Raw genomic sequence first — 24,716 nt, 5'->3', positions numbered from 1 at the left:
GGTTGCAAAGACTCTTCTTGGAGGAGAACTCAATCCCTTCTCTCTCACCTCCTCTCCACCACGCACCCTGTCAAACTTTATGGCCTGCCTATTCCTGGAAATCCTGATATCAGGCCAGATAAGAAACTTAACTTCTCTACTTTACCATTAAACTTCTCACTCACACACACAGCTTAACCTCCCCTTTATATATAATATTGATTAGAGTTATTTGAACACACTTGTTTTTTAATAAAATCCCCATCTCAAGTACATTGGTAGCAATAGGAGAAAGACTACCATTACTGTGGCACAGCAGCAATCAGGGCACACATCTAAACATATCCAATGCACAGAAACTGGTATGTCATGCCGATATGTATGATGCTATACCTTTGTAACACTCTAGTTATAATTACATTAGATCTTACAATAAATCATCATGGAATACATTCTGTTACTGGCCAATAGATACATTATCCTGGATCTGATCACAAAGAATACTAGAGGTTTAAAGCGAAGATTTTAGCTCAGATGTAGACTGCACGTTTTGAAAGAACAGCTGTATGTTGTTACACTAGCCATTCACACTTTGAGCTTTTTTGAATAACCTTGATGCTTGGTCTCTTTGTAAAAATTAACCCAAACATGAAATCCCATTATTGAGTTAAGTACAGTGGTACTATTGTTTTAAGACCGCTTGTTATGTATAGCAAGGCAACAGAGTTACAATACCTGGTTTTATATTGTTGAATTCCTTTTCAATTGTCTCCTCAGTAGTAGTCAACATTAGGTTCCTCACATACAGGATTTTAACTGATGACATTGTATCTTCATCAACTTCAACCTCAGGCTCTGCCCAGTCCACGGCAATTGGATGGCCCCATAACTGGATCCTTCCTATGAAAGACATTCATACAATGTAGGTGCTGAAAGTAATGTCTCCACAGCTGAAGGAAAGCTAAAGTACTGTGACCTTAGTTTGCAGTGGGCACAAGATGTTAATAATAAAAACTAAAAAGATTACATTTTAATGTATGTAGACTCTACAGGTTGTTCATTGGTAATGTAGATCAGCCACAGTGTGTCACAGCTGAGTATCACTGTTTGGAGTAGGTAAGAGAGACATTTTTAATCAGCCATGAGCAGCTTGTCAAATAAATACGCTGTACAAATTCGATTCAATGTGGAAACCATTTAAAGTCTTTTATTTTAAAGATGGATTAAAGTACTACACTTTAGCAAGAAAAATATGGTTAGATAGACCATTATGTTCCTTCCTCTCCTTCTGTTGTCTCTTTATTCATGTTGTTTGTGATGTCTGTCTATATTTGTTTTTTTCTTTGAGAGGCTGGGTTGTCTACAGGCTTAAGATGTGAAATGAGAGGCGCCAATAGTATTATTTGGAATCGGAAAGTTTTAATTTTAAAACTGGTACTCAAGTTGAGTTTTGGCTTCTTAATTTCTGTCATACCTAGATATTGCAATGGTTTTCTCTACAACATTTTTAAAACTGTTGTCTGCAAACTGCATGAGATTTAGTATATATACATATTGTTGAAAAAACATTAACTGATGGCTATTAGGAACAATACTGAAAAGTAAAACTGTTTTTGTTAGTTCTACCATTGGCATAGTTCAAACTTCCTAGGTGTTATCTGGTAGAAAACTTATGTTTGCATGTGTCCAGAATTAATCAAGCTATATTGACTGCATAATTAATCAGGATTCAGTGATCCATAAAACCTCTATATTTGTAGTGAAAAACATTAATGCCAATCTAATTTTTCATTCACTGAAAACTAATCGCCCGTGTTGTCTGCTTGCCTATTTAAGACAGAAACAGAGAACTGCCTAATTTCCAGAGCTATACATGAACAAAATGGTGCTTATATCTACAGATAATCAGCCTGACAGAACACAGCAGTACCTCCTTAATTTAGGTATATTTCAACAGCACCTTAATTCTACTGAACACCTTTGAAAGTTGGTGTTTGCTTGTGTTCAATTACTAGAACAAGTCAACATAAATTGTGTGTTTGATTATGTCTCGTAGCAAAACACCACAGCAAGGCAAATATAAACAGAATATCCCTTGCTGATGAGTTGTGTATGCCTTGAATCATCATGAAGCGTGATCTGTGATAGAAAAGCAGAACTTGGTGACTATCATCAGAGATTTTATATTTCATAACCCATAGGTGGTTTAGTATGAAACGTATTGATAAAGTGCACACTACAACGTTGTGCCTCTTGGCAGCAGCATCAGAAAAGAATACGTGAGCGTCCAGACATAGCGTTTTAATTTCCTTAATAATAACAGAGTAAACATGGTTCTTGAACAGGAATATTTTTCATTTCTGTCTGAAGGCCAACCTATTTTTCTCCAAAACGTATTGGGAGAAAGCTTCGATCCCTGGCCTATATTTGCAAACTATCATTCTCATTGCTATCAAAGTTTGGTCCTTGGGATATGTATGGATGCTTGACTGTAGATTGTGAGAAGGCAATGTTGTCCTGCAAATAAAGTAGGCAATTCCCATTGTTTACATAAATATCAGGCACTCATTTTGAAAGGTGATGCACTTGTTTATCAAAGCCAAATTAGACCCTGTGTACATAAGATTGTGTGCTTCTGAGTTAGCAACCTAGGGCGTATTACTCACAGGGCTACTTTCTCTGGACACCTTTCATGGCGCACCGTTCAAAAGGTGCGCAGGGCGCAAACAGGGAAAGTTTGCCCTATTGTGGTGATTGCACTACCCTCAGGACAGCCACAAACTTGAGCTGCCATGGGAGCACAGCATTCAAATAAAATATGTAGCAGGGGTTTACAAGCTGCTCTGTGTGTCATTATGGAGGTTACAACCCAACTTCACTTTCAAGAGGAGAGAGAGATCCCCTTGGAGGCAGGTGCAGTGACTGATTGCACCTGCCTCCAGGAGTGTGTCTGGTGGTCCAATCACAGTCTTCCAACTTCCTGCGAGCTGGGGCACACTAATAGGATAAGCTGCTTCTTTGCCTTTGCACTCGTATCCACAATATCATGCAGGAGCAAAGGCAAGGAGATTCCCTCATTGGTATACTCCCAGGCAAATGACGGCATACCCTCTCATGATAAGGCTGATGCACGTGTTCGGCAGCACTATGAGTATTACAGAAGGAGACACACAAGTGTCTGTGAGCCCTCTGTAGTATTGAAGTGCTCTGGGTGTGCATAAAGCGGGAGCACATGCCTTTTGTGCCCCCAGGGCACTTTTTGTAATACGGCCTTGTAGGAAGCTGGGGTCTGGTTGCAATACCCCTCTCCCCCACTTTTTGCCTGGATTTTGATGCAATCTTGACTGAAGTGCACTGGGTTCCTGCTAACCAGGTCCCCAGTACCAGTGTTTCTTCCACAAAACAGGAAACCTGGTCACTTAATCCCCAAGTGGCCAAGACCATTAGCACCTTGGTAAGTCCCTGGTAAATGGCAGCTCTTGTACCTAGGAACTAGATACTAAAGAGGGTCCGTAAGGGGCTATAGCATAATGTATTCCAGTCTAAGGGACCCAGCAGCAAACTCATGCAGACTGCCACTGCAAGCTGAGTGACAAGGTGCTCCAAAAAGTGAAAACATTACATGGTATACATTTGTGTGCCATTTCTCCTAACACTGCCTGTAATATTTGTAAGTCACCCCTTCAGAAGACCTTACAACCCTAAGGCAGGATGCATTACATTACAGATGAGGGTATATCTGCATGAGCAAATACGCCCCTACATTGTCTTTATTAATTCCTAGACATAATAAGTGAACAGGGAAGCCATTCTAAACACATGTGCTAGACAACTACAAGGGCCCCAGCTACATGATGGCTTCACTGAAAATAAGGATGCTTGGTATCAAATATCCCATATTTATAAAGCCTCACTGATTCGAGTGATTATTTTTGTTAATGCACGCATCCAAGGGTACCTTAGAGGTACCCCTGAAAACCTACCAACTGCTGGTGGGCTAACTGACTTGTTCTAGCCAGCCTGCCACCAACAGATGAGTTTCTGACCCCCATGGCTGAGAACCTCTGCTCTTCTGGGGTCAGAAACAAAGCCTGCTCTGGCAGGGGTGCTACACACCCTTCCTAACAGGATTCTCCTCAGAGGGAGATGCTGCCCCACACTGCCCCAGGGCTCATTTAACATCTGGACAAATGGGAAAATTAGATGTAAAGGAGGCATGTTGCACTGCAGAGCTGAACACACCCCTAGGGCGACGAGTCTGAAGTGAACACAGCCTTAGGAATTCTGGCATCTTCTGTGTGGTGGAATTAGTTATTCACAGGATGATGCCCAGTCCCCAAAGGAAGTGGTCATCTGGGGGAGTAGTGACCCAAAGGGTAAATAGCCCATTATCTACTTCCCTTCACTCCCCAATATGCCCCCATAAATCGAGTATTTTGGGGACTCCCTGATATCAGGAAAACAGATCTTCGCTGGACACAAAAGAAGGCGTGGACGAGAAGCCTTCTGTCCCGAAAACCAAGGAGGACGACAGACTTGGCACCAACCCTGTCAGCCTGCCTGCTGCATCCAACATTTGTGGAGCAACTGACTTGTCCTGCTGCTGCAGCCTCCAAGAAACTGGGAGAGCTGCTAGTGCTTTGCAAATAACCAAGGAGATTTCCCTTGGAGCAGAGGAGCTGGTTCCTTGTATCTGCAGGCAGCCAAAGAAAACTTCTGAGGACTCGGGCCATCAAAACCTGACTTCAGGCATAACTACTGCACCGAGCCCCATAGCCCGAGTTGAAGTGAGCCAACTGTGAAAACGAGGATCCCAGGCCGTTCAGAGACAAAGCCCACCTTAAGTTCACCCACAGCCTCTGTCTGCAGGCCCCCCTCAACTGCAACCACCTCTAGTGATGGAGACCTGATGATCCACTGCACCTCTGCACCCAGACTCCCTGGACCGAGGAGAAGAGGACCGCTGTTGTCCCTACATCCCCCAGGCTCGTGAGACCCAAGCCCACTTTTTGCTTTGGCCGGACTGGTCTCCTAGCCCATCCCAAAAGGTTGTTTCTGTGGGCCGCCTGTACTGCGACCGCCCCTGGTGATGAAAACCTGACAGTTCAAGATACCTCTGCACCCGGCTGTCCCGGACAGTGGAGAAGAGGACCACTGTTGTTCCTACATCCTGAGCATCCAAATAACTGAACCACCACCTCCCAGTGGTTCACCCTGACTAGACTATCAGTCCACCTGTGCAGCATCTTTGTGACCAGACCAATCCCAATTAACTTACACTGGGCACTTGATGCTGAGCTGCACCACTGCACCTGGCCGCCCCATTGCCGCTGGAGGTGACCTGTTGGTGTGGCCTAGGACCCTGCCCTGTACTCACCTTAAGTCCAAAAGGTTGGTCCTGTAAGGTGCTGTGAAGTACCTATTTGCCATGTATATTTTTTTCTCCCATAGAGTAACATTGCAGCCACAGAAAAATGCACTGTTGACTTTTGAAAACCCTAAAAATTCCTATCTTGAAAAGTACTCACCTGATTCTGGTGATCTTGGCATCTAAATATATACAAAAGTATGTGTTTTTGTCAGATTTCATTATTGAGTGGAAGCCTCACTTATTTCCCATGTGTGTGCTTTACATGCTTAGCCCTACACTCTGATATGCCTAACTGCTCACCCACACTACCACAAAAGAGAGCATTTAGGATGTCATTTGTGCCTCTGTAATTCCTCTGTGGTTTGCATGAACTCTTTACACAGGTTAACTCTTTTTTGTGTCCACTACATAAGGAACCAGCTTCCTACAGGCCTCATCTTTATTGTCATATATTGCACATGTTGTATTTGCACTCTGGTTTCTAGGCAGAATATGTAAAAAAAAATGTATTTCTATAAACTTCTGAGAGCAATGAAACAAAAAAACTTTGCAGGATGAAGAAACAGATAAAAAGAACTCTGACAACATAATAATAACTAGTTCAAGATAATGGCATGCCATGATAAATAGCTCAGGGTAACCTGGTTGAAGCTGGGATCCTACAAAATCTTACATAGGTGACCCTTTTCTTAAAAAAATGTTGCATGATGCTGGTAATGGGCGCATCAGAACAATGCCATAGGACACCTGTGCTGGGACTGCCCATACTTAAGATGTTATTGGACAAGAATGTGACAAACAACAAGAGACACAGTAAACTTAGCTGAACTCCTGACAAGTCAAGCAGTCCTACACAATACTAGCCTCTACATGGATATTACACATCACCAAAAGAGATGGTTTGCAGCAGCCATGGCAACAGCAAAACTTCGTATACTTGAACTGTGGAGAACCAACAGTAACCCTGATATTGGGTCATGATGGCTCCGAGAAATGTACAAAGTAGAGTCACATGAAAGGGTCATATACAGCCTAACTGATCAATTGGAGAATTGTCATGAGACATGGGTGGATTCAGCAATGATACATAATGCATACAAATACTTGGCTGTGTTGTATTTCCCTGTTGCTGAGGGGTGGCCTACAATTGTTTTAATGGCAGAAAGAAAACTACAATACTCATAATCTTGCTTGTCCTGAATCTGATTATAGTCCTATTTGGGTGGGCAAGTAGTTTTGGAGAATGATTCATAGCTCTGCTACTAATGAACATAAAAGGATGGCGTTATTTGTAAACAGCTCAGGGTGGGGGTGGAGATGGGTGGGAAGGGAGATAATTGCGGCTGTACTGTTGTCCCCTCTAATGGACATTTTTGGGCTTACATGGACACTATGATATTTGAGTTGCAATCAATCTAAAATCTTAAAAGAGAATTGTTAAAACACAAAAGAATCTGCCATGTTTGGTGACTTCACTAGGAAACCTTGTTGGATATCTGCTCACTTAACATATACTTTATGTTCATGATAATACAAAATAATTAGACACTATTTTGATGAAGGTTGGTACACTGTAAAAGTGTTATTTATCATTCACAATAAGAAAAGTGCATATAATATGGTACCAACTTGACTTTTTGTGCAGGTAACAGATTAGGAGTATTACCTGGAAGCAGCTTTCTCCTGGCCATTGCAGCAGCTCGATGACTTTCGTACTCCACAAAGGCAAACCCTCGATTCTTTGATTTATCCGCGGCACTGGGGTACACAATGACATCCAGCACCCCCTCGGTGACTTTTTTCATCTCAACCAGTATTTCTTCACGTTTCTTTGTTTTAGGAATTCCACCAACAAAAAGACGACAGTTGTCAACACTCGCACAAACCCCAAGAAGTCGCCCGTTTCTGGCAGTGAAACAACAGCTTTATTAACACAGCTTAGGTATAAAGTTTCTTTGATAAACACATTCTGTAGTAAAGCCTCCTGTGCTAATAACAGCAATAACTAATGATACAGTAGACAACAGTAACTGAATTGTCTCCATCAACCAAAAATATTTGCCATCATTACTACTCAACTCAATGGTACTCATTTAATTGATTGTTCAAACAATATGAGGATAAATCACAATGTGCAACAGGTGTCAATTTATTGAATTTCTGACAAGGCTCATCACTAAATGCAGAGGTGACCTGCTGTCTACACATTCATACCAAATACAAAGATTGTCTTTGCCCACAACTGTGTCACTTTATTTTAGTACTATGTTTCAAACACTCAATGGTGGTCTGCAGTTGGAATTGCGAGTATCAGGATGACATCACAGAGCTTGTTCAAACAAACCATGTCATTAACATGCCTATGCTAACCTTACAGGCCATGGTGTGGTTTAGAGTTTGGCGGGTGGCTACTCCATTATAAACATAACGGATATCCCCTCTGCCTTATTGTACGTAAGGATCTCGTCCACCTTATTGCAAATGCATTATATCCTAATGCACTTGTAATAAGGCAATGGGATGTCTGTCAAATTTGTAACAGAATAGCTGTCTGCGTAACTCTAAAGCAGGCTCATGCCATACGTTTGACAGAGATCACTTTCTATGTTATGAGACAGCTGTTTGTGTCCGGCTCATTCAAGAGCAATTGGTGCTAGCCTGGGTGTTCTTAGATCCATTTCATAGTTTTACTTAACCTCGTAGGTTCAAAGTCCAGACATGCAAGTAATGCTTGTGTGACAACAAAATATATTGCTGAATGCCATGGAAAGGATCCCACATTGTTAGGTTTGTCTGTACCACACAGCAATGTGGGATCCGTTAGCAACCATGTTGCATTTTCATAGTGGCACCATTCAAGGTTCATATAGCTTGGTAAAGGTAACTATATTCAAACGAGGAGCTTGCTGTTTAATGGATTAAAGAAATTCAAGCTTCTAAGTACCACTTCTTACAGCTTCAGGGGACAAATTAAAGAAATCAGCAGGTGTGCAATCATGGTTGTAGCTATTGTCTGTCCTTAGGACACTTTGTTATTATAGAAGGGGCTCTCAAACGATACAGTGGCCTCTTCTGTAATAGGGATCATGGAGATGCACATTTACGATCCTGGTGGTGGGGAGGGCATTTATTCTTTCCTTCCTTGGGGGAAGTGGGCCCATGCAAATGGAAGAACTAGCTTTCTACAGGCAAATGCAAGATGATTCATTGAAAGAGGAATATAGGAACTCGATTCGTTCCTATCATGCCAAAATTAAAATTGCAAAGGCTAATTATTATTCCTTAAGAATAGAAGCAGCAGCGAATTCGCCAAAGGAGATCTTTAAGGCTCTTAAAGAACGTATTTACCCTCCTGACGATATAGAACCTATGGATTCCCCGCAGGTGCATGTTGATAACCTGGTGACTTTTTTTAATAAAAAAATTCAGGATATTTATGTATCCTTTCCCAATACTCCTAAAGGAGATCCTACTGAGATTAGGCAGAAGTTAAGGGAGGGGATAACCCTGCTGAACTTTACTCCTATACACATGGACACAGTAATAAGATTGCTGGGGTCCATTAAATCAGGTTCCCCCTTGGACCCGGCAACACCTCAGATTCTTCTTGTGGGAGCCAGTATTAGGTCCTGTAATCATAAGTCTCATTAATATCTCACTTTCCTCCGGTATAGTTCTGGACCTATGGAAACAGGTCATTGTTAAGCCTCTTTAAAAAAAATCTAATCTAGACTCGAAGGTGATGAACAATTATCGTCCAATCTCACTGCTAACTATTATGGCCAAAATAGCAGGAAAGCAAGTAGATGCTCAACTCTCTGCTCTTTTGGAAGAGAGAAAGATACTACATCCCACACAGATGGGTTTTAGGCCACTGCATGGAATGGAGATCGCGTTGATTGCTATTACGGAGGAAGCAAAAAATAGGCTCGATAAAGGGATTGAAACAGCCATTATCCTCCTAGACCTCAACGCGGCATTCGATACAGTAGATCTGAATATCTTAAAAAAGAGGATGTAAGAGATTGGAATTTCTGGAATCACTCTAGAATGGCTCTTCTCATTTATTTATGGAAGATCCTTTCAAGTATTAGACAGATCCTGCATCTCCAAAAGCATTATGAGCAGCTGTGGCGCTCCCCAGGGATCCTCCCGAAGCCCACTACTGTTTAACATCTATATGCTGCCACTTGCAGAGATTGTTCAGTCATTTGGCGTAAAATTGGTGCCATATGCAGATGATACCCAACTTATTGTTTCCTTTTCCAATAAGAAACCGGATCTTGGGACTGCACTAGGTCCCTGCCCACAAGCAGTTGCTGCTTGGATGTTAGAAAGCAAATTGAATCTGAATGACGGAAAAAACAAAATGATGTTGTTTACCTTTTGGTCAATCCAGCCATAATAGGAGGAGTGGGTACTCTCCCACTTCCAAAAAACCTTATTAAAAGTTTGGGAGTTTGGCTGGACTCCCAGCTTTCAATGTCACAACATGTAAACAGAGTTGCTGGCACCTCCTTTGCTCTTCTCAGGACTCTGAGGAACGTCCTGGAGATTTTACCTTTAGCTTCAAAAAGATTGATTATCCAGGCCTTGATAGGATCTCTCATTGACTATGGCAATGCTTTGTTTATAGGCTCACCGTGCTATGTTATAGAAAGACTGCAGAGAGTGCAAAATGCAGCTACACGACTGCTCCTAAAAGTTCCAAAACGACAATCTATCCGTAACGGAATCTCCTCTCTACATTGGCTCCCAGTAGCCAAAAGGATCCAATTCAAGGCATTATGCCACGTACATAGAGCACTACATAATCAAGGTCCTGATATGCTGAGAACATTAGCTTTGTTCTATATACCGAGCAGATCACTTAGACCCTTCTCAGCTAGGTTAGTTATAGTCCCAAAGATGAAAAAGACAAGATGGGGAGGAAGGTCGTTGCCCTTTCTAGGAGCTAAACTCTGGAACAGTCTGCCACATAATCTCAGATCAAGATCTCAAGAAACCTCATTTCGGAATGCCCTAAAAACATGGCTCTTCAGAGGCTGAAATTCATATGATGTTGTGTACTATTGCGATTCTGCATTGCAGCATGAGCGATACAAGGCCTTCGGGCAGTTTAAGCGCTCTGCAAGCAATTATAACATAACATAACATACCTCAATGATGTTACAGAGAGCAGTAAAACGTTATCAGTAGGTTGCATAAAGAAGATAAATTTATCCATAGAACAAACCCTAGCGAAGACACAAACCTCGAGGCAGTTGACCGTGAATTTTGCATAGTGTCTCCACAGATGATTAGTTCTACACAATATTAACTGTTTCTGTAAACCAAGGAAAATATGGGGGAAATCCTCAGCTCATTTCCAATATTATCATATTTTAACCACATTTGCCCTCTAATGTGAAAGGTGAAAACACGAGACAGCCTCGTACGGCACCTAAAGTCTTGAGACCACGGCCCTGATTTATACGTTTTGATGCTAAACTGCGCTAACGCATTACGATTTACTAGTAGGTCCCTAGTAAAGTGCACTAGAGGTGCCCAGGGCCTGTAAATCAAATGCTACTAGTGGGCCTGTAGCACTGGTTGTGCCACCCACACGAGTAGCTCTGTAAACATGGCTCAGACCTGCCACAACAGTGTCTGTGTGTGCAGTTTTATGCTTCCAATTCGACTTGGTAAGTGTACCCATTTGTAAGGACCAAACCTTCCCTTTGTATAAATGTAAGACACCCCTAAGATAGGCCCTAGGTAGCCCCATGGGCAGGGTGCAGTGTATGTTAAAGGTGGGATATGTACTGATGTGTTTTACATGTCCTAACAGTAAAATACTGCTAAATTTGGTTTTCACTGTTGCATATCTCTCTCATAAGTTAACATGGGGACTGCAATTAAATATTCTTTGAGTGCAGTTTCCCTTTGAAAGCAGGTAGAAATTTGGCATTTGGGGTCTCTGAGCTCACAATTCAAAAATACATCTGTTAGTGAAGTTGGTTTTTAGAATGTTAGTTTGAAAATGCCACTTTTAGAAAGTAGGCATTTTCTTGCTTTGGCCATTATGTGACTCTGCCTGTTTGCGGATTCCCTGTCTGACAGTTGGGATGTTTGAGAATCTCCCCTAGACAGTGACACAAAGGGAGCTGTGTGTAGCCTACATATCCTGATGAGCCATCTGCGCTCCAAGTGGAGGGAAGAGTGGTCACTTACACCTGAAAGGGTCGTGCATGCTCTCTCACAATGCAGTCTCCAATCCTCTGGTGTGTTTTTGGGCCAGCCTGGGCAAGGCAGGATCTTGGGAACAACAGAGACTTTCCTTTGAAGATTGTCTACTTCAAAGGCAGAAAGGGGTGGACCCAAAATCCTAGACTTTTAGATGACTTCTGGAAGCAAGAGGAACCTCTGCCAAGGAGAAGAGCTGAGGAGAAGTGCTGCCCCCTGCCTGTGACTGTACTTTGTTGGGCTATCCTGTGATTGCTGTTGCTGCCTGTGAAAGGGGGCAAAGAATGGACTTTGCTGTACATTCCTGCTTGAGAAGAATCTCCTAGGACTTGAACTGAGCTTGCCTCCTGGGTTCAAGTCTCAGAGCCATCAAAGACTTCCTCTGCCAACACCTGGACTATCTGCTGAGACTCCTGCCCTGCCAAGTGGTGCCCTATCCAGTACATGGCCCCTTGAAAGGTGAAGTTGGCAGAACTAGAGCTGAAATCCATGCACAGAGCACTGTGCTGCGAAATGTTCGATGCACCATCTGTAACGCGGCTGATAAACGACAGCTGGAGAAACAGCGCAACACCTGCTTGCGGCTGTTGATAACAACGCAAACCTCATGCAGCACAGATTTCTAACACAGTGCGACTGGATTTCTCAAGCATCGTCGCTGGGCGTCAAAGTCATTGTGAATCTGTGCAGATCCGAGGTGCCCTGTCTGGAAATCAACGCATCGCTTTCTTGTGAGGGAAAAAAACAACGCATCGACTACCCAACCGGAGAAGAAACGACGCACGGCTTCACTAAGACTAAGGTGGTCATTATGACCCTGACGGTATTATAACCGCAGGCCCAAAACGACGGGAGCACCGCCAACAGGCTGGCGGTGCCTCCCGGCGTCTTACCGCCGCGGTCGCACCGCCGGGCCCCGGCGGATGTAATCCGCCAGGGCAATGCTGCTTGCAGCGCTGCCCAGGGGATTACGAGTCCCCGACCGCCAGCCTTTTTCTGGCGGTCTGAACCGCCAGGAAAAGGCTGGTGGTACGGGGAGTCGTGGGGCCCCTGGGGGCCCCTGCACTGCCCATGCCGCTTGCATGGGCAGTGCAGGGGCCCCCTGACAGGGCCCCATGCGGCTTTTCACTGTCTGCTGTGCAGACAGTGAAAAGCGCGACGGGTGCAATTGCACCCGTCGCACGGCCGCAACACTGCCGGCTCCATTTGGAGCCGGCTCCTATGTTGCGGTCATGATCCCCTCTGGGCCAGCGGGCGGAAACCAGGTTTCCGCCCACCGGCCCAGCGGGGATCTCCAAAGGGCCGCGGCGGGGGTGCGGCCGCATTGGCGGCCGCATGGCGGTCAGATCTTGGCGGGCGGCTGATGCCGCCCGCCAAGGTCGTAATGACCCCTAAAAATTCTTAGGGCCTGATTTATGAAAAGTTTGCAAATATATTTTGTAAGTTTGCGCTGCCTTTGCATCAAAAACGGATGCAAAAGCAGCGCTAACTTTTCATAAATCAGGCCCTTATTGTTTTGAAAATTCATATCTTGACTTATGTATGTTGGATTTTTGTTATTTTGGTCTTGTTTGATTTGGATATATATTATCTTTTTTTTCTAAACTGGTGTGGTGTCCATTATGAAGTGTTTTAACTGTATTACTATGTGTGTTGGTACAAATACTTTACACATTCCTTCTGGGATAAGCCTGACTGCTTGTGCCAAGCTACCAAGGGGGTAAGCAGGGGTTTTCTTGAGTGTGTATCTCTATTACTCTTACTAGAGTGAGGGTCCCTGCTTGGACAGAGTGCAACCTGACTGCCAACCATAGACCCCATTTCTAACAGAGTGTCACCTTGCTCTGGACCTAAGTCAAACTGCAGTGCGGACAGCATGATTCTGATTTGGCATTGCAGGTCCAATGCTTGCCCAACTCCCAGTGACAATATTAAAATACCAGTCTGACCAAAAGACATCTAGAATTTCTTGAATATACTTTGCAACCAGCTCCTGACTCAGAAATATTTTCTCTAGGAGAATGACAAAAACGTAAAATAACATATTACAGTAGCTTGACCAGAAGACTGAAAACTGAGAAAATAGAAACTTAAACGTTACCAACTAAAAAGACCCATATCAACACATGTAGCCTTTGATTTGGGGATGACTTGATAAAACTAGAATATAATCGTCTGGCAAAATTTGCACTTTCTGAAGCCATGATGAGTATGAATAAACACAGCAACGTCCACCTTCACAAAGTGCTAGAGAAGACATAAACGTATTATCATTGGTGAGGATGATGTCGGGTCAAGCAGCTCTCTTGTTCACTAATCCCAACAAATCTGCTTGAATTTCATCACCTGAAGCTTCCTCCTTTGCTTCCACTTAAATCCACTGACACATAAGGCTGAGTAGGGTAGACAAAAAGGCAGGACTGGCAGGGGGCGAAGGACATGATTATATTTAGTGAAAAATAACAAGAGTCACATTACAACAAAATGCATCCCTTTAGGCTAAATTGAGGGGCACACTCTAAAAGGAAATTGGATATCAACACAGAATCACAGGGTTACATTTATGCTGTAAAATGATGAAATGTACTAATAAACGACATGATATTGAGGGGCATGCAATAGAAGAGTGTCAGCATCAAAATGCACTTTTCCATGCCATTGACATGGTAATCCCCTGTAAAGCACATATCATCTACTATACTATCCTTTAAGTGAAGGAAATTCCTCCAGCTGAATCTGGTCTAGATATATCACCCCTTCCATGTATAAAACTTATGCCCATTAACTCCCTAATCTAAATCAGGTCTTTAGTAATTTTCATGATCATTTTTCAACCACCATACACTATGCTGTCTCGTAGAATAACCATTTGCCATTGAAGCCAATCACAGTAGCATTCAGACTATATGGACCCTGGCCGGGTATATTTTCTTTGCTCATTTAATATTTTCTGTAACCGCAGGATAACAATGAGTCAACCTGATTACCAATCTTTCACCTGTTTTGCTTAGAACCCGAATTAATGGAGCGATACATAAGAACAATAATAAAAGCAAAGACCTGTAATTGTTACTTTAAAGACCTGAATTAATTTGACCTGTATTGACATTACTATTGCAACGGCTCTTACCTAATTTCATAATTATTGAGTTGCCTGATTGCGTTTTTGGCTTCTTGTTTGTGGCAGAATGTTACAAAGGCATATCCCCTATTGTTCCCATTGAAGTCCATCATCATTCTCACTTCATAGATATTGCCAATCTGTTAGATAAAAACAAGAAAATATGTAAATCCACAAATATTTGTTGGTGTGAGAAATGTTTTAAGAAATACGTTTTGATGATGTTTTAATACGTTCATCACATTAAACTCATTAAATTGTTACAGTGAAAGTGCTAATCATGGGCAAGGGTGCAATTAGTGAGAGAGCAATACATATATGAGGTGAGACTTTAAAAAGGACACTTTTCCATACTATCTATAGCTCATCATCTGTTATTGTTAATCCTAATATATTACAATTTTTCATATATTTTAATTTTATTTTTTAAGCAAACCAAACAAAAATCACTCCTCTCCCCTAAAACAATAGGCATGGCATTTATTTACATGCTTGTATGCTCTGAGCAGTTATAGTACATGATCAAGCAGCATCACTTTCCTGCAAACATTAAATGGCATCAACCACATTTTGCCTGTAAGAATAGCATCATTAGCTTAAATCCACTTTAATCTTTACAGATATTCTGTGTAATAATCTTGTTCTAAGGAAAACAAAAAAGTGATGGATGGAAGCCTTTAATCTCACCCTCTGGTAATTACTCAGGCCACATTCCAGTCCATTATTTTTTGTCCACCATGAGACCTCAGACAAGAACTGGCCATGTGCAAATCAGCTTTAGTCCCGCTCCAATTGGAAAAGTCCAGCCATAATTGCCAGGCTGGGTCCCCTCTGAATCGGTCTGGGGTTGTTTGTGCTCTTACATGGATAGGACCCAGCCTGGCAATTCAGGCTAAAATGTTCCTATTGGACTGATTGAGACTGGTTTGCATATTGATTTGCATTTTGAAGGTCTCTATCTAGAGAGACTCAGTGGGTGAAAAATGATCTGGAATGTGGCCATGCGCAATCTTCAATGGATGAGATTGATTCAAGCATGCCTTACATCATTCTGTTGTTTGTTGTAATACCATTACACAGCACAGTAAGTTCCACTATTATCCTTATCCATGCGTGTTGGGGTAAATTAGGGACGTTAGTGCTAAGTGTCATATCAGTATTTTGTGAACAAAATCTGGTCGCAAAACATTGAAAATTGACAATTCAAAGGAGGTGGTAATTGATTTGCAAAAGGGAAGAGGTCCCCTTGGGGTCCCTTCCCCTTTATGAATGAAATAAAAGTGTTTGTTGAAGAATGGGCAATGGTTCAAATAAAAAAAGAAAACTTTTGATCTATAGAAATGCAGTTCTTTACCTTTAAGGAAAATGGGCTACAATTAAATAAAAACTTTGTTTTATTTAAAAGCAGTCACAGACATGGTCTGCTTGGTGCAGCAGGCCGCCATTGCTGCTATGGTCTCCAAAAATAAAGGCAGATGTACGAAGCATTTTTCCAGTCGCAAACAGCCCAAATATATATATTTTTTAATGTACCAAAGCAAGATTTGTACATTTAGGCCCGTATTTATACTTTTTGACGCTAAACTGCGCTAACGCTGTTTAGCGTGAAAAAGTTTAGCGCCGGCTAACGCCATTCTGAAGCGCCATGCGGGCACCGTATTTATTGAATGGCGTTAGCCGGCGCTAGCAGACCGGCGCTGCCTGGTGTGCGTGGAAAAAAAACACGTACACCAGGCAGCGCCGGCGTTGGGGAAAATGGCGTTAGGGCGTCTTAAAATGGGGCAAGTCAGGTTGAGGCAAAAAAATCGCCTCCACCCGATTTGCGCCATTTTTAACGACGCCCAGACGCCATTTACATGACTCCTGTCTTAGTAAAGACAGGAGTCATGCCCCCTTGCCCAATGGCCATGCCCAGGGGACTTATGTCCCCTGGGCATGGTCATTGGGCATTGTGGCATGTAGGGGGGGCACAAATCAGGCCCCCTATGCCAAAAAAAAATATAAAAAAAAAACAAAATTATACTTACCTGAACTTACCTGAATGTCCCTGGGATGGGTCCCTCCATCCTTGGGTGTCCTCCTGGGGTGGGCAAGGGTGGCAGGGGGGGTCCCTGGGGGCATGGGAGGGCAGCTGTGGGCTCATTTTGAGCCCACAGGTCACTTAACGCCTGCCCTGACCCAGGCGCTAAAAAGAGGCGCAAATGCGGGGTTTTTTGCCCCGCCCACTCCCGGGCGTGATTTTTGCCCGGGAGTATAAATACGACGCATTTGCGTCGCAGTCATTTTTTTTGACGGGAACGCCTACCTTGCATCTCATTAACGCAAGGAAGGCGTTCACGCAAAAAAATGACGCTCATTCCTCATACTTTGGCGCTAGACGCGTCTAACGCCAAAGTATAAATATGGCGTTAGTTTTAGGCCGAATTTGCGTCGAAAAAAACGACGCAAATTCGGCGCAAACGGAGTATAAATATGCCCCTTAATTTTGCTCGTCTCTAATTGCAGCTCGCCAAAAGTCTCAATTAGAGACTTGCATAATAAAATTAAAAAAATAAAAGGTCTGATTGTGTCCCACCAAGATTCATATTTTTAATAACCTACCTATTAGTATGTAGGTCATGCGTTAAAAATCTTCTCTGGTCGCATTTTTATTAGTACATCTGGCCTTCAGTTGAAAACTTCTCTCTTTTAGGAATAGGAGTTTCATCTAAAAGGAGACAAGGGGAGTAGACACTACATCCAATTGTTCAGTTCATTCACTTTCCAAATGTTTACCTACCTGGGCAAGTTTAACATCTTGGAAACTGCTCACTGTTGTTGGGTCTATTTTGTGTGTCAGTTGTGGGGATAGGTATGCCTTATGGGCACACTTGTAGTGTTAAGCTTTAACCTGCTTTTACTCATAACACATTTCCAAAAGCAATGTATTTTATCTCACTTCAATATTCTGTAGGAGTTTGTCCAGATCTTCTTTTCAATTGTAATCCTCCTGAGACAGGAGGTTTAACCTTACTCTTATAGGCATCAGTTAGGGTCACCTATCATTGTTTTCTGCAATTTGTTTACTACACTAAGAATGAGTAGTACTCCATTATTGACTATTAGTCTAATATAAATGGGACACAGTTAGCTTAAACGGAACCTTGGCTGACAGCTCAGGTAAGTAAAAATGCTGTTAAATATATGTTGTTAGTGTACTTGCTGGTGAGAGTGTTTATGTGAGGGAGGGCTTGTGTGTGTGTGGTGTGCATATTGAAGCAGTTGTATGAGGAGGAAGTCCAATTTGTATCTTGTGCGGATTCTCCCCACACCACTGCATAGGTAGTGCTTCTCTGTCACACACTATTGGCTCATTGGTGGCATCAGGCAAAGCATGCTAAGTCTCCCAGCCACTGCACTTGGTGACACCCCACAGTTCGGCCCAGTCAATCCTGCGAGAATCCCACCGAGGCAGAGCACAGGTTCCACCACCTGTGTCCATGCTTCATCTGTTGTACCTGTGCAGTCTGCTTTGACCCTTTTCACTCCCTGTTACTGTCTTCACCTAGCCTTTGGGACAGGCTAGCCCACCTGCCCCTATAAGAGTCGTAGCCATCCGTCTGCCTAATAGCAGCATAGTGACCACTGTACAGCCTGGATTTGTAGCACTTCGTCAAAAGACCACACCTCTTAGGCCTGGTCAGGGTACCCTGCAGCTGCTCTCTCACCAGTGGTGGCTGGTGACATTTGAAAGTGGTTGGCGTAAAAGTTGGGTATGACGTTTATGTAGTGAGTGAAGCGAGCAAGCTGAATGGACAAACGTGGGGTCCAAGGTGGGTACTCCTCCCAAGAAAAAAATGAAAAAAGATTGACAAATGGTGCATTTGAAAGCAAATGAATTTAGTGAAAAAACAAGGTTTATAAAGCAGGGGGGACATATACTCTTAATATATTAAACACATTAAAAACTGCCCCATATCTTACTGCATTATTATGTTCAACAGTCATGTTAATGTGAAAATTGTAAAGTGCAACAACTTCAGGCCCTTTAAATTGTGTGCTTGCCCACTGTCTTGCACGGCATGTGACATAAACTTTGGAAGAAAATGCTCTAACCAGGCATCAGGAAGCACCCACAGCTGCTGGCTACAATCAGTCATATAGAAGTATGTGCAGACAGGTCTTTAAGTGGGATGAAAAAAGTGGGTCTCTCTAAAAGGGAATATGTAAAATAAATGTATGTGATTCCCACGGTGTGCCACCCAGACTGTATTTTGGTTTCTCTCTAAGATGTTACTGCATCCAGAAACATAACACAACTACTGTCATACACCTAAAATGTGTCAGTAGTATTGGCTTTGTCAATGGTTGTTAGCTATTTAAGAAAAATGAGGAGTATGGCCTTCAGTTTGTGTGCTTTACGTTAGACATGTCTGTCCTTTTTCTCTTCACATCTCATACATCTGCACATTTTCACTCTCCCCTGAATGCCTGAATGCACGTCCTCACATCCTCCTAATTTTAGCACCCCAAACAAACACTGCACTCATTCACATTTAAACACTTTATTTAATTATGCTTTTTCCTTCTAAACATTTTGAACTCTGCACAGCCCGTCACACACATTTACACTGAATTTCATTTGGAACTGGAATACATGACCATTGTTCTGTGTGCTTTGCAGAAAGACCAACCATCTGACAGGCCCTTTGCTTTGCCTTCAGCCTTAGAACCAGCACTCTCAATCAAAGACCCTCAAAAAGACCTGGTACGAGTCAAAGTATGCACTGTGCAAGAGTAATACAATGCACCGAAACACAGCATGATGAACCAGCTAACTCTCCTGGGGAATGCAACATTAAGTAAAATGTGAAATAAGAGGAACTACATGGTTGACACACTTACAGACAATTTATCATTCATTGTTCGCATATCAATCAATTTTTCTGCCATTAGTGTTAGGGGCATGAAGTTAGGGCCAGTTTTAACGCCATACAGCAGATAACTGCCTTTACTGTAAGCACATATTTCTCCCCTTGCACTTGACTCTGATATTTGGATCAATTTTGCAAGGGAACAAGAACTCTGCTCATCTTTTGGAACAATTTCACCAGGAACAAATACAACACCTCCACTTCTTAAGGAGGCAGCAATATGCAGACAGGGCCTGAGGTGTGCATGGGGGAGGTAAGCATGAAAAGAGGTCTCAGTACAATAAAAATAACACAAGATTAGAATTATAAGATTCACCATTACTGAAGACAAGGCACTAAATCACACGTGGTTGCATCCTCTACTTTTGTGTGACAAATAGGGAATGGATGGGATTTATGCCTGTGAATGACAAATGACTGCCCTCATGCAGGGATGAAGACTCAGATGCCAAAAATCATGACTCTAAAAGTGCAACTGGCCTATTGTGGCTACTGCCATAGAAATGAAGTTAATTTACTGCCTGACTTCCATATCGTGCTTCAAGCAAGACAGGGCTAGCAGCCCTGAACAGATAGCCTAAACTTAAATGCATTGATTTGCTCAGATAAACGATCATGGGCCAGATGTAGCAAAGGTTTTTACCCATTCTGTGTCTATGGGAAAAAGTGTTCGTACATATAGCCCCATATCTCTAAAGAAATCGATCTTTTTCATATTTTTTTAATATAAATGTGTAGGAATTTCAAAGGGGCCCAACCCTAAAAGATAAACCTACCCTGTCTCTCACCCATGAACAAATTAAAATGGCCCGATTCGCGAACAGAAAAAGGTATTATGGGAGGTACAAATGGTATTTGACGATTGAGTAATTTATTACCGAATCACAAAATTGGTTTGTGAGTTCGTATTAGGAAGGGGCATGTCAAGAATGTCCCTTCCTAATAGCGAGTTGCAGGGGGATGTAAGACCAGGAATGTGGCTGTAAAACATTCACAGTTACAACCAACTTCAAGTTGGTGGTAACCTATTCACAAACAGGAGGGGTCCCCAAGGGATTCAGGTAGACCGCAAGTCTTTGTGTTGAGTCTATGAGCCCCCCTCATCTCTTAGGAGACCCAGATAAGGGAAGGTCTTTTCCACATTCAATGTTTTGTTGATAAAGAAAAATGAATTGCAATGCTTTCTTTTTCCTCTGCTCATTAAGCATTCATTTATTTTTTCTCATTTTTTTGTGTGTATTAATATTGCAGTAATGTTCTGTTTGCTTTGGTACACAGGGGGGCATATTATACTTAGTGCCTAATTACGAGTTTGGCAGATGGTAATAACTTTCTGCCAAACTCCTAAGAGGTTGGCCGCCACTGTAGTTCCCCGCCGGACCAAGGTTTCTACCTGTCAGCCCAGCGGTAAAGAGGCAGCAGCATTGCTACCGGCTCGTAATTGAGCGGGCGGCAATGCTAACGCCCGCAGGTTGCCCCAACACCCTTGCAATGCTCACTGTCCGCACAGTGAGCATTGTGAGGATGCTGGGTAGAAGGACCCTTGCCAAGTTCATGGGCAGTGCAGGGGCCCCCTGTGGCCCCCTGCACCTGTTCTCCGCCAGCCTTTCCATTGCAGTAAAACTGCCATGAAAAGACTGGCGTACAGCCAGGTTGTAATCAGCAGGGCAGCACTGCATGCAACGCTTCCCTGGCTAATTGTGACCTGCACCCTCGGTCAACCCTTCAGGATCACCCATCCCAGCAGAGACGGCGGTACCCTGGTGGTTTGACCTCAAGGGTTGTAATGTGGCAGTCGAACTGCCACAGCAGGCGCAGTCCTGAATGCCACTGCGAGTCTGGCGGTCGAGTGCCCGCCAGACTTGTAATCACACCATCAGTGTCCCAAGGGCACAGCTGGCTTGTGTGTCTGTTTTTTGGGCCTGAGGCACTATGGTGTTACAGAAGGGGCATGGACCCTTCTGTAACATGGACTGCACTAGTGCTAATTGGACAGTACTATGATCCTGAGGGTCCATGTTCTCATTTGCATAAGATAAATAAATGAAGAAAAAACCTTGGCCTTTTCCCGCATGCCATTTTACAGACGTGGGTGCTGAGTCAAAAAAGGTCAGAAGGCACAATGATTGTGTGCTCTGTAGCATGGGCACACAGTCAATGGCTCTCCCATGAGCTTCCTTTAGAAGGGAGGTACTGGTGTCCCAAGGACCCCTGAGGCATCGATCTGCGGGGCAAGTGCAGTCACTTAGGTTCCCATTTGCAAGCCCTTTGTGCCACCGCTGCATCATTTTTTTTGGATGCAGCGTTGGCGCTAGCAGTGCACCTCACTGCTTCATATTTACAGACAGATGCATTAGGCCCAATGGGTCAGTTTGTAAATACCTGTGTCACATTATACCTGTGACAGGTATAATGTATGCAGAGTGGGAGTCCCCAAGGGTAAAGCCACACAGAACTGACTGTGTCATTCTGCGACTTCACTGCGTCAAATTTTTACCGACCACTCAGAGGAGGCTTAAAATTGACACGGATTTTTCCTATGGGAGACTTCTCGCATTGCTGAAGTTGCAGCAATTTAACAACGCTACTCCATCAATGTGTGAGTTTATTGCCAACAGAGTCAGAATTTCTGACGCAGCTATGAAAACATGTGCCATGGAGCTCTGTATTACAATTACAGAGCATCCATGTTGTCATTAGGGGATGTGCGTAAAGCGCAAGAAATCTGACGCTTCAATGGTGAGGCGTCAGATTCTTGTAAATGAGACCCTTAGTGCACCTACCTGCAGAGGCATCTCCTTCCAATTTGAATGCAGGTTAAAGAAAGGTGGGCCTCAAACAGCTGGCGTGCCTTTCACTAATGCTCTGGTCTGAGTCCTACTGAGTCCACACTTGCACTAAGAATAGCACATTCACCATAGTGGGGCGCAGTGTCTTGGTTTGCACAGTGGCACACCCAGTTAAATGGGTGTGCAGGTCAAGGTAGTGTGCTTTCTATGCATAATACGGATCATGGTGTAACACCGGGTTGTCTGAGAACACCATAGAATGTTCATGTTTTCTATGCTAAACATTTCATTCTAATGTTGAAAGGATGTAATCCATACGGAGAGTCTAGAGCGTTAGGTCCTGATGGCACACAGACAAAGGTACAGCCGAGACAACTTCACAGCATGCTTCCCGCAGATACTGTGAAGGTACATTTTTGACTGCAGCAGAGCAAGCGTTGCTAAGCAAGAACTGTACAACAAGCACAGTCAGTAGCAAGCTTCACTCCACAGAGAGGGTGCACCATAGGCAGCATCCGTGTAAGCTCACCTCACTCAGAATGAGTACAGCAGTAAGGGTTGAGTCTTCCAGTATCTCATAAGAAAGGTAATGTGTAACAGCTAGTTCCCCGAACTGTGTAGTTATCAGAGTATTGTACTCTGGACTTTGTAGCTAGGAAAGTGTTAAAGAATGTGCCCTAGACTCTATCTATCACAGTGACACACTGCACTTGGGCTAAAGGTTATCACTGTAACACCCTGTGACGTGACCTGTTTAGTACACTTCATTCTATTCCACAATGCTCTTCATTAACACGACTTGGAGACCCGCTACTGAAAGGGTCTTTGAGGGCTGCTATCCGGCTGCCCTGTAGAAGACTCCGGTGCTTTTCTAATTACTGCTCCTCAGCTCTCACTGTGTTCAGTGACTTTCTCTGCCAGTATGCGACACAAGACACTCAACCAGTGCCAGGGAAGAGAGTGGAACATGACAAACCAAGTCCGACATGCTGCGCGGACATCAGTTGTTGGATTACAGAAATGCCCCCATGATGAAATGAGTGTTGTCATCTACTGTTTGGGCCCTTTGGACACATTGGCATTACAGAAGGGGATGCAGGTGTTTGTGCGGTTCCTCTGTAATTTTGTGGGAGCACTTTTTATGCCGAAGCAATGTAAAAGTGGCATTCCCTCATTTGCTTGTGGAACTGGCCCCAAGCAATGGGAAATGCCTTTGCCCCAAGCCCATGCCCTGAGATTGAAATAAGTGCAGGGGATAAAAGGCTCGTGTGTCGCACACTAACGGTAATACAGAAATTGCCAGAAAAATAAAATACCCCCAGCTTGAGCTATAAGGCACCAAATGACTGAGCAAAGAGAACAATCCTTACCTTTCGTTTGAATTTCATTAGGAATTGATCCAACGATAAATAGCAAACAAAATGGTGCTTTTACAGCATGATTTGAAAACAAGTGGCAAAAACTGCACATTTAGCATTATTGACTTACTTACTTCCATTATTCTTGTCTTCTTCTTTCTTTTTTCTTCTTTCATTGTGTACTTCTTTCTTTCCATCATTCCTTCTTTACTTCTTTAAATCTCCTTTCACTCCTTCTTTCTTTTCTTTTAGCATTTCTTCTTTCATTCTATTGGTCTAGATTTCTGTTCTTCTTTTTGTTCCGTTTTCATATTCTTTCCTTCAGTCGTTGTATTCGTATGCTATCTTCTTGTTCCTTCCTTTCTTATTGCCATCCTCATCTCCTTTGTCCCCTTTCTTTCGACCATTTTCTTTTTGTATTCATTCAATTCTTTAATTGTTTATTTTTCTTCTTTCTTTCTGGCTGTCATTTCTTTTGCTATTATTTCATTCTATTTTCCTGTTTTCTTTATTTTCCTGTTTCAGTTTTTTTTTTATTTCTTTTGTCTTTTCTTGTTTTGCCTTCCTGCCCTTCATTCCATTCTTCATTTTTATTATTTGTATTATTTCCTTCCTTCATTCTTAATTTGTTTCTTTTTCTTTCTTTTCATTTTACTTTCTGTTAGACCTGGCATTGTTGGAGTGGTTTCTCCTAACATTTTGCCATCTGACCTGTTTTTATGACTCATTTTTGCTGGCTTTTAGGATTCTGGGAACTTTATCACTACTGACCAGTGCTAAAGTGTATGTGCTTTGTACTCTAAACATGGCGACATTGGCTTCTCCACAAATGGCATATTTAATGTACTTGTAAGTCCCTAGTAAAGTGCACTATATGTGCCCTGACCCTGTAAATTAAGTGTCACTAGTGGGCCTGCAGCACTAATTGTGCCGCCTAGTACAGTAGCCTTTCAAACATGT

General features: G+C 42.9%; 1 protein-coding gene across 2 annotated transcripts in view; it reads right to left on the bottom strand.

Moving 5' to 3' along the window:
• The window catches only part of A1CF (APOBEC1 complementation factor), a 167,189-nt gene that overhangs the window by 58,021 nt on the left and 84,452 nt on the right, over nucleotides 1–24,716 (bottom strand). For both annotated transcript variants that reach the window (XM_069239876.1, XM_069239877.1), the window contains exons 4-6: nucleotides 14,706–14,836; nucleotides 7,017–7,255; nucleotides 715–879 (exon numbers count right to left, since the gene is read on the bottom strand). In XM_069239876.1, coding sequence (XP_069095977.1) covers nucleotides 715–879; nucleotides 7,017–7,255; nucleotides 14,706–14,836 — 535 coding nt within the window. The remainder of the gene's footprint in view (nucleotides 1–714; nucleotides 880–7,016; nucleotides 7,256–14,705; nucleotides 14,837–24,716) is intronic.

This window comes from Pleurodeles waltl, chromosome 6, assembly GCF_031143425.1.
Source record: "Pleurodeles waltl isolate 20211129_DDA chromosome 6, aPleWal1.hap1.20221129, whole genome shotgun sequence".
In the NCBI taxonomy this organism is placed as follows: Eukaryota; Metazoa; Chordata; class Amphibia; order Caudata; family Salamandridae; genus Pleurodeles; species Pleurodeles waltl.
This window is presented reverse-complemented; position numbering and strand designations above follow the sequence as displayed.